At 30.6% G+C, this 11102-nt stretch overlaps 1 protein-coding gene across 1 annotated transcript; it reads right to left on the bottom strand.

The window, feature by feature from the left end:
• Positions 1–1979: 1979 nt before the first annotated feature.
• On the bottom strand, positions 1980–4439 carry LOC128172128 (uncharacterized). The gene is made up of 3 exons (XM_052837895.1): positions 4286–4439; positions 3939–4101; positions 1980–2565 (listed from the first exon to the last, which is right to left on the bottom strand). The coding sequence occupies exons 1-3, from the start codon at positions 4367–4369 to the stop codon at positions 2087–2089; spliced, it is 726 nt and encodes a 241-aa protein (XP_052693855.1). The 5' UTR covers positions 4370–4439; the 3' UTR covers positions 1980–2086.
• Between the last annotated feature and the right edge of the window lie 6663 nt (positions 4440–11102).

The raw sequence follows: 11102 nt of genomic DNA, 5'->3' as shown, positions 1-11102 counted from the left end.
GGATGCAGCAACCTGTTAATTATAAAAAAAAAATAGCAGTATTCTGGTTCATATGAAGTGTATTTATAACTTTTTTTCATAAAATGCCACTTTGTAGCTAAATATACATTATAAATGAACTAAATAAAATTTAAGAGCGAGAGAGAGAGAGAGAGAAAGAAAGAGGGAGAGGAAGAGAGATTTGAACATTTTAAAAATTTTCTTTTCATATTTGCGGAGAACTATCCCTTTAATTGACTTGGATTAATCCAATTTTTTCCAGAATTTTAATGTTTTACTATATCTTTGTGTTCTGAAATTCTGGATATGAAAAAAATAAAATAATGAATAAAAACTGATATTTGCAGCGTTTGCAATATATTACGTTTTTGCCAACAAGTTAATAACAGACTGTATTTATATGAACCCACTGGCAGTGTTACCTTCATCCGTTTTTTAAGGAAAACTGTTATTGAAGTGCCTCATTTTTTGAAAATCCGTGTAAACACTTATATTTGGAAAGGAACCATCTTCACAAACATTAGCAATCTCTGATGCATTCACACCCAAGCCCGTTTGAAAAGAACAAAAACTAAAAAAATAAATGTGTACACATACATGTACTGCTATTACAGATAGTTTGATAGTTTATCAACATAAGTGATTTGAAAACGTAAAATAGTTTTTTTCAAAATGTGTACTAAGAAAATAAATTGTTGGTTCAAATCGGAATAAGAATATGAAATGCCATTGAAATAATGTACACAATTGACCTTTAAAAGCTGCAAAGGAACGTTGCTCTGATTCTTAAATATTCAAGATATAATAGATACGTGTATATACGAGGGTCAATCAAAAAATACGAAGACTTTTGTCATAGCTATGTTACTTAACGTCATATCATTACTAAATTTGGTAGACATAATTTGGCAACAGTTTCAAATAATTTCCAAGGAAAAAAGTTGATAGATTACTTTATTCCTAAGAATTATTTAGAATCTAATCCTGCAAAAATGAGGTCACGGCGCACGGTCAAAATTTGTGTAATGTCAACAATAATCCATACAATGTTGAGAGTAATATCTCTATAAATTGGGCTTAAAAACAAATGATATTGAAACCTCAAATTAAGTTTTGTCTTGGTATTCTAAGTTCCAAACAATGACAGGATAGATTGTTTTGTCGAACAGATACTATTAACTAAAGACAGATAGTCCTCTTTAAAATTGACTAAAAACATCGACGTCGCCGGACGTCACGGTGCAACGAGAGGTAGAAACAAAATGGATTTGACCCAGGAAAAAGCCGACACAAGCTGTGAAAATGCTCAATGGTGCAAAAAATAAGTCAACAATTATTTGCAAGTTTGTGTTTAACTGTAATAAATTTTGTTGGGGTGGTGATAATTGTATTTTGAATATAAAACAGTCCGAAAGAGAGTAGAATATCTGTAAATATTTGGTCATAAAAAATAAGTTACGTCAACCGACGTCTAGGGTTATCCTTGCTGTAAACTAAGAGATACACGGTTAGAAAATGAAAACTTTGAAGAGCTAACTTATGATTCTCGAACAGATGTGTGCAAGTAAGATGTTAAGTGGTTCAGTGCCATTTTAAATTGTAAGGAGAAAGGCACAAGAGACTAAGCGTGATTAAAAGATGGGGTATATCTATAAACTGTGCGTGTTTAATCTTGACGTCGTGTTTTGAACGGTACCGTGCGCCGTGGTGACAAAACATGTTGTTTTTAAAAAGGGGTAACAAAAACACCGTTTCATCAAATGGACTAAAACTTCGCATACCAATAACATAAGTGTTGGTGCACAGATTAATCTCTTATGTATGACTCTCATTAAAAATATATGATAGACAGCCACATTGTCTTCGTATTTTTTGATTAACCCTCGTATTTTAGGATTCAAACCCAGGATAAAAACATAAACGTTCATCAATCAAAAACAAAACGTCAATAGATAACCAAGTTTAATTGGACACTTAAAATATTTAGTATGGTTTTATTTATTGTCAAGAATACATCAAATGTTCATGGTTTATTAGGATAAAACAAACTTCAATGTAACCCTATAAACCGGCGAAGTGTATCTCTTTAATCTAAGATGTAATTCCATTCAATCTCAGGTACTAGGGTGTCCCATGAATAAGTATAAAAACGAAAATATAATCTCATATCGATATTGTCGTTTATCAGGCTGGATCTGTTGAAGCTTACGGTCGTTACATTTCCCAGTGTTGACTGCTTGTTTTCTTCTATTGTCAGATAATCTACTGATGGAATGGGTTTTGCCCCTTTATACAATTGATGCAACAGCCCCCATTCATATTCTTCCCATTCCCCCTCAGTTTCTTCTCTGGGACATTCTGATACTACGATGGTGTATGTTGTTATCTCTCCAACATCAGAAGAGGTGACATCTACGTTACAATTTAGGTGTATTTTATAGAATCCAATGACCGGACGCAAATTGAAAAGCACACTCTCGGAAGTTGTTTCAGAACCAAGGAATAAGACCCAATCATCATTCCCTTTTTTTAAATCAACCACTGATACAAAATCTCCACCAGAAACTACAAAACAATTTACATATTCTGTTAGATGTCATAATGTTATTATTAAGTATTACTAAACAGTTCAAAACATTTATGGGGATAGCAATGAACAATATGCTCAAAGATAGAAAGAAATAAAATAATTGGACTGAAATTTGGAAATGTAATGATTTTGTTAAAAAAAAAAAAATTCAAATTACATTTTTGTACAGATATTCATAATACACGCCTTTTGACATAGATGCATTCGTTGCCGATCAATATATTCAAAGCTGACATGAATTCAGAAATACGCGTTTTTTCCCCTTTTATCTTCGACTTTTGCCTATTAAGTTATTGGCTTATCGCTTCTTACTTCTTATGTAAACTGAAAGACGATAGAAGAAAAGAATGATTTTCAGGTACATTTGTACACGTGCACATATATTTTAAAAATCTTGAATCATTGTTGAACTTTTATTTCTGTCCTACTGTTATATTATCGCACGTGCGCAAACCATACGAACTAGTAGGTCGCGCACTGTTAGCATGGACTTAGTTTTTTGTTGTTGAAACTGATTTTACTAATTTGTTTTACTTTCTTGGATAAAATATACCTTATTAACCATAATAGAAGTAGTACGGTCGAAATATCGATATGTTTTGTGTAAAATTGAGAGTTGTTGAACTTGAAGGTTAATGAGTGTTGCAAAATTCGTGAAATTATTTTGATTATAATCATTAGTGGTAGATATTTTTGTTGCAATATGTAGGCCCCTTATATTAAGTACATGAGAACCAAAAGCAAAATGAAAAAAAATGCAGCTATGACTGCGGTGAAGACTTTACAAAGTGAAATTGCAAGTTACAGACAGGAGGTAAATTACAAAAATTTGTGGATTGGGCCTTGTAAACTATACACCGGTAAGTTTTTAACATGTGGTGGTGCAACATGCAAACGGTACGGAATGTCAATCCTTTGCAGGGAATTACATCTAGCTGGGGATGTCTTCAATTGAAACAATTATAAAAATCGGCGAAAATGTAATGGCCAGAATCTCCGAAAACCTCTTGCATAGATTTTTTGCGCATTCCGAGTAGAAATTATCCTTAGAAATTAGTGATTGGCATTATAACAACTTTCTATAAACTTTTCTATAAACTTTCAATGCCAATGAATATTTATATAATACAAATGGAAAGGATCGAATATTGCAACATTTGATATACCATAACTCCCCCCTGCTACCAAAAGCAGTACTATAGATCTGCACAAGATGATGCAAAGATTTTGGCAATAGGTTTAAAATAATACATTCCAGTCGGAAATAGCATGTCAACTGAAAACTTTTATGAGTTCAAGTCAAGTTAACGACATCAAAACAAAAACCTCTTTAATAATCTTAACATACCTTGAACTTTTTTAAGATCTTTTAAGTTATAATAAACCAATGTTTCTGGAGGCCCAGCAAATCTTATCAAAACTTGCATTACACTGGGTTTGTTTGGACTTTGGCTGACCGTCACAAATACGGGCCCAATCGTTGGTTTCCTACTTCTTAAAGTCGTAGTATTCTAAGAATAATTGAAAAATGAATGACATTTAAAAAATATGATATTGATACAAACAATTTAACAGAATATTTTAAACTCTATCTTGTGACCTACAAATGTAGTGTCTTTAAAAGTAATGATTTGATATATTGAGCTACCTTAAACATCGTAAAATGTATATACGTTGTATAAACAAAAATCTTACCGAAGTTTTGCCACGATCACAAAACAAAATGACCACGCAAATACTTAAACAAAGCTGCAGAATCCTCATCACTGTTGCTGACATCCAATCTCAGAAAAAGAGAACAAAATCAAACTTACATTATATACCTTTTTGAACAATCGTGTATTTGCGATGATGACATCTTATCTATTTATCTAAGTTCATGAACAAGCACACTTTAATTCAATAATAGGAAGAGTTAATTTGATAAGTGGACTGGTATTAAGAATATCCATATTTCGAACATCTTTGACATTTCATTTAACAATTGAACTCAACTTTGATAAAGCGTTAAACAGTATAATCAAACAATTTTAACATATTTTGACCTTTGCCATACAAAACTGCAGGTGGTGAACTTATGATGACAGTCGCACTTGGTTCAATTTTTTTCATACAGATGATCAATTTTGTTCATTTTCTCAAAAGGACAAATACGTCCAAATAAATTAACTAATTTTGCATAAAACAAGAAAAAAATAGGTCAGCTCAGCTGCTCTGTTTGTTTTATGATCCTACAAAGTACTTGTCTCTTTAAGAAAACAATACCCAATTTTTATTAATAAATATAATATAAAATCATGATTTGTTTTCCCCGTTTATAACCAGATGTGATACAATATGTAATAAGATATATGTGATAAAGCTCTACAGAGGAGCGGATGGCTATTGAGGCTTAATTGTTTTAAATTTTTAATAGATAAATTTCATATACATTTTCGTAAACATTATTACGTTTGATCTCTGGCAAACTGCCTTTTTAAGGGTAATACATTTTGGTTAAGTGTATGTTCTACAAGAGTTTATGTTTTTATTAATCTATTACATGAAAGGTGTTAAAATAAACAATAAAATGTGTAATATCTTCGATAATTCATTTTGGCTAGCGCGGGATATGCCTTTTATACTTACAATTATCGAAATTATAGCTCATTTTAACTACCAAAGAACACATTTTACTGTTAAATTAAATATATGGAAAAAGCAATAATAAAAGTTTTAATTTTTTTTTTAAATTAATTGATGAAGAAATCTGCATCAGAATTGCTATTTTTTTAAAGACCGATGTTAGCATTGTAGATAATTAAAGTTTTGATTTTAAATTTAATAAAAATGCAAAAAAAGAGTAAGTAATAATCGACATCTTTGAATGGAATACCTGATTTTATCTCCAGCTGACAAGGGCAAAAGTAAAACATGGCGAACATTTACCGTTAACAGTGGTAAGATCCTTAAAATCATGAAAACATCAATGTAACTACACTCTTTTCTAAATGTGAAAGGCAGGAAATGGCAAAATACTTTTTGAGAGTTGGCCTTGAATAGAATTATTCTGGTTTTGTTCTTATATGATATCAATAGTAATAAAATAAATAGCAGTCATATCTTGATATAGATAAAAAAAACTTAGCTTCATTTTTGTTATTGTTTATTTGATATAAAAAGAAAATGTCCCTACAAATATTTTTGTAAAGATATGGTTTGGTAAAATTTAAGAACAAAACCCACAATAACTTAAGGACACTTTTAATAAAAATTAATATTTGGCAATGGTTTGAAAAAAAAAAAATAATGTTTAAATAAAAAAGTATCAGTAAGTTCATTTTAGTTGACAATGTAAAAAGAAAACACACACATTCAATACCGCGACTGATTGTTACAAAGCCAAGCAATGCGGCTCAACTAAACTCTGAAAAATGACAAACGCGCGTGATGTCAATCAAATGTATATGAATACGCAAATTGATAAGTATCATTTTCTCTTCATTTTTTCCTCTTAACTTAATGATTATACAAATTCCATTTTGGTTTTATGACTAGCATTACTTAAGTACATGAAAATTATACGAAATGTATATCATTTAAAGTATTGCATGTTTTTTTAAATACCATTTTAATGCATTTTGCCGATCTATTAGGTGCATCAGTGACACGTGGATAGATTAGCGACCTTCATTTAATGTTAGATAGATTGCTTTTGATTCCTATCTAAACGCGAGGAATAAATATCCGAGTAAAATCGTGAGAAGCACATCTCACGGACTTTAAATTCTTGTTTTTATCTTTAAGACATATATCAACTAGATGAAAGTATGATAAAAACTCAGAGTTTGCAATATTATATTCTTGCAATTTGCTGCAAAACAGTTGAGTCGCAAAACAAAGTACTTAAATAAAAATCTACAGTAAAAAAGCGGATTTAGGATCCTTAAACATAATTTCTGATTCATTTGGAAGTACATGTTTTAGTTTATATTCTTTTGCATTAAAGCCCAGTATTTACATTAATAAAACAAGTGTTGAGAAACAGAAAATGCAGAACAAAACATTACTAAAAATATTGCATTTTAGATTCAAACGTAGTATTTAATCACCCGTTTAGATTTTTCGTTTTATCTAAAAAAAATCGGAAAACTTTTTTTTACGTATTCAGACAAAATGTTTCACTACCTTTCTTCTTTGTGTGATTTTAAAGGACTTACTAGTAATATTTCCTTATATAAAGATGAGTCCTTTGTTTGCTTTGTTAATCAGGTGAAAAACTAGATCAAAATATTTTTAGAACTCAACAGTCCTTGCTGAAAAGACACAACATTTGTAGCTCCTTTTTTGAATTTTAATTTTCATACTGAGCTCAATGATGATGATGATGATGATGATGATGATGATGATGATGATGAGAGACAGCAAGTAAGAGAGACAGCAAGTGAGAGAGACAGGCAGAGAAAGAGATATTGATTGGTTTTATCCAAATAAAGGTTGAAGCAAGATAAATACTCAAATTGAGCAATCTACCTATGTGAACACTTTATGCGATGGATCTACTCATTTATTTATATTCAAAAATGCTATATAACTAACCAGCATTAATTTGAAAATACATGTTTGAGGAGTTACATGTTTTTTAAATTAATAAAAAGATGAATACTTGATAATTAGAAATCAATATATTGACGGTATTGGTTATGATATCTTACCTCAAAAAAGTAGATGTGATTCTTAAAAAGCTACTTTAAAAGATAAAACCATCAACAAGGAAAACTAATGACGGAAAAAATAAAATGATAAATATGGAGATTTTTATTCCTGTTATACTTGAAATTTCAACGGGAAATTCTCAATATAGATTGTTTTCCCCATTGGTGACTTGTTTAACAGTTCACCTTAAGTTTGTATGGGACAACTTATGTTTTAAAAGTGCATGGAGAAAACTTCTTTTAAAATATGGCTATTCATCACTTTCAAATAGTATTTGACAAAAATGTACTTAAATTTTATAAGAAATTAAATGTGAAGAACAATCGCATTTCTTATTCATGACAATACATGATTTTTTTTCTTTTCTCCTTAATGCCAAAATTAAGTTATATTTATGTATTTTTAAATTCATTATATATTTGACTACAAACTTGTGAAATCTGGTTAAAAATTCTAAAACATGCGCTTTAGTGGTTCAAAATTAAAATCTTATTAAGGGCAAGCTACTTGATCTTATGAAATTTGAATTAGATAACAACCTTAAATGGTGGATAAACATTTGTAGTTTCCCAATTAATACACTAGGAAAGCACTTGTAAGTACATGTGCCATGTCAGTGGCCAACAGTAAGGTACAGTAGAACGTCAGCAGGTCAGTACAATTAGTACATTGCTGTTCAGTGTTAGTTAATACAGTATACAATATCGTACAGAGAGCGGTACAATACTTGCCAATAGAGTACTATTAACAAAATAATGTTCCAGGTAGTGCCATAATAAATGTACACAAAAATACAATTGAGTTTCATGGAAGTCAGTGAAGTTCACGTTTGTTAAAATGAATTTCTAGATGTTATAAATGTAGATGATGAAATCTTTTAGTTACGTTTTTTACATATTCGGGTAATGTTGGAAGTAAGTGAAAAATATTTATACATCATAAATTTTAAAGAATCACTTTGCAGAATAATTAATGATTTACTAAGTGTTTGTCAATATGAGTTATGTTATAACAGTTTAATTGATTAGTCGACAGATTAATTAGCCTCCAAAACTGTGAGTTATACTTAAATACTGTGTTGTTTTGTCCCATTATTATTTCTGGATTTTGATATAGTTCCACACGTAATATAGGACTATGTTTCACTTTCACTGACTTCCCTGTTACTATACAAAAACATATCACAACAACTTCAATATAAAACCTCTTGTCAAAGTGTTTATCTATAGTTTCCTGATTTTACAAATTAAATATAAAAACATACATATTTCATTGAATGTTTAAATGCAGCCATTCACAAATATGAACGGATTATATCTGCTTATATGTCTTTTGAAATCTTATCATGCCTATGGTAAGTAAAGCGGTGTATTTACTTTCTTGATATAATATATGTTACTTTGTAAAAGGAAAGAGCTTTTAAAACTATGATGAAATATTTTGAAATTAAAATATTAGATATACAAAATTAGACTTAAAGGAGTTGTTCTTGAAATTTTATTAATCGTTTTCCCATCTGACATTTGATTATTAATTAAAATATTAGATATTCAAAATTAGCCTAAAAGGAGTTGTTTTTGAAATATTTAATAATCGTTTCCTCATCTGACATTTGAGCATGTTATGTAGATTAAGAATAGATTTATTTTTGAACTTTTAAACTTTATTAGGGCATTATTAGGGATTTTTATTATTTAAACACGATTCCCTATTTATTAATTTGTTACAATTTGAGAATTATTGAACATAGTTTGATTGTCTTGTAGCGTCAACGCAGTTTAATATTAAAAATGTTTTGCAAAAAGAACGAACATTCTTCACAAAATTAGATTTATTTACCTTTCCTAATTGTGTCTTAAGACATGCCTTTCCTTGTGCACAACTTTGCATTATTTTGAATATAGGGTACAGTTGTATATCATGTGTATATTCAGAGTGAACTTTGCCCTCAACAAACCGGCGTATCTGCAGTTACAGTATAGACCAGGTGACAAAATATATGACGCCAGTAATGCTGTTGATGGGCGGAAATCAGACCTAAGTTAAGGTGGTGGTCAATGTGCGTCATCATATCCTCACAAACAAACTGCCACCTGGTGGGTCAACCTGACCAGCATACGGAGCATTCATCACATTACAATATTCTATGTGACTGGCAATAAATCATGTGGTATGGTTATCTATTATTTGGCCCCTGATACCAAAATGCAATACCAAAAATCGTTAGAGTTGATTTTAGAGAGGTGACTTATACGTTAAGCATACATATATATTTTGGCAATTTCATGTATTATGATTGACAGTTCATCAAATTTGCTACTCATGTTATTTTCATCCTATTTTTTAATTCTTTTTTTTGATATAACGCTGTCCTTAGAAGGTATCCTTATTAAAGAACTTATTTAGCCGGTGAAAGAACTTTTTATAGTTTACCAAATTGTTGTTAACAAATTGTGTTTTCGACGATCAACACGTCTGAAATAATCACCGTGAAGATATAAAACCAGATATTACCACGTATACTGTACAAAATTGGACTAAGAAAACACATATAATAAAATATAGTCTATACTAGACTTTGACCCTTGACTCGGACATGTACGAAATAGATACACCGACACGCCGTATTGAATTGTTGACATTAACATACCAAAGCTATAAGCCTACATTAATGCTATTAATTTCACTACACTCTCCTTAGCTTAGTTAGAATAATCTAACTGTGTCTCAGGACAGGCCCTCACCACGGTTAGGGTACCCCCCTTCCCCCCAATATCCATAATGTTGCAGAAAATTGCAGAATCCATCCAATCATAGAATCCATCCAATCATAACAGACCTTTCTGAGACTGTAAATACCTTTCGTCTAAATATTTACTCTATATAATGGAAGAATTCAATACTTTTTCACCAACGTTTTTTACTCGTTTCAAACTCTCGGGATGCACTTTGTTAGAGTTATCTCCCGTATTTTTTTTTGCTACAGAGACAATACACTGAACGCATTCTATCGTTAAACCGGGTCCGTAGGACATTTATCATTTTAACGATAAAACAAACTATCTACGCTCTCCTATGAAATATGTGATTTTTGGCATGGCACCAAATACTGTATTTCTTTGTCATCATGAAGACAGAAAAGTACTATAAGTTGATATATATTTGTTTTTTTAATATAATTTTTCTCATAAGAAATCATAAATATATATGAACATAATATATAGCAAATGTCCAATGAATATTTACACGTATTTGTATTATGGTTTCTGACTTTATCAGTGCAAATGTGATAATGTGGAAACATAAACAAAACATGCTAAAGAGCCGCGCAAGATTGTAAAATGAAAAAAATTCAGATGATTTCCTGAATTTTTTGAGAAATGTTCGTTGATTATTAATTAGCGAAGCTTAATTGAGAAAAATAAAAACAAATTGGTAATCTTCAAGTACCAATGATGTTTAAAATACATAAAACAAAGACAGTACTCTTTCGATTTCTCGGTATTAAAGACCAAATATTCGAGTCTATGATTTTGATATAGTAGTATAGATGCCCCGTCATTTAAAACAGGCCCTTTTCCCATATGTTCGCCTGGTAAGTTCTTGTTAATATGAGCAGTTTCCGAGCCTTTTTGCTACTATCATGTTCCTTCCTTTATGTACGCTTAAGTATATTAAGGCTTTGTAGTGTAATCGTTTTTACAGATAATTAAATGATCGACCTATTTCACAGGTACTTTTTACACGCCAACATTTCTTGGATTCTCAGTGTATGTTTCCAATACAACAAATAAATCTGAAGGAGTGTTGTGTTTTA

The sequence above is a fragment of the Crassostrea angulata genome, chromosome 2, assembly GCF_025612915.1.
Source record: "Crassostrea angulata isolate pt1a10 chromosome 2, ASM2561291v2, whole genome shotgun sequence".
NCBI classification, from domain to species: Eukaryota; Metazoa; Mollusca; class Bivalvia; order Ostreida; family Ostreidae; genus Magallana; species Magallana angulata.
Note: the sequence above shows the minus strand (reverse complement) of the source record. Positions and strands in the feature narration are given on the sequence as shown.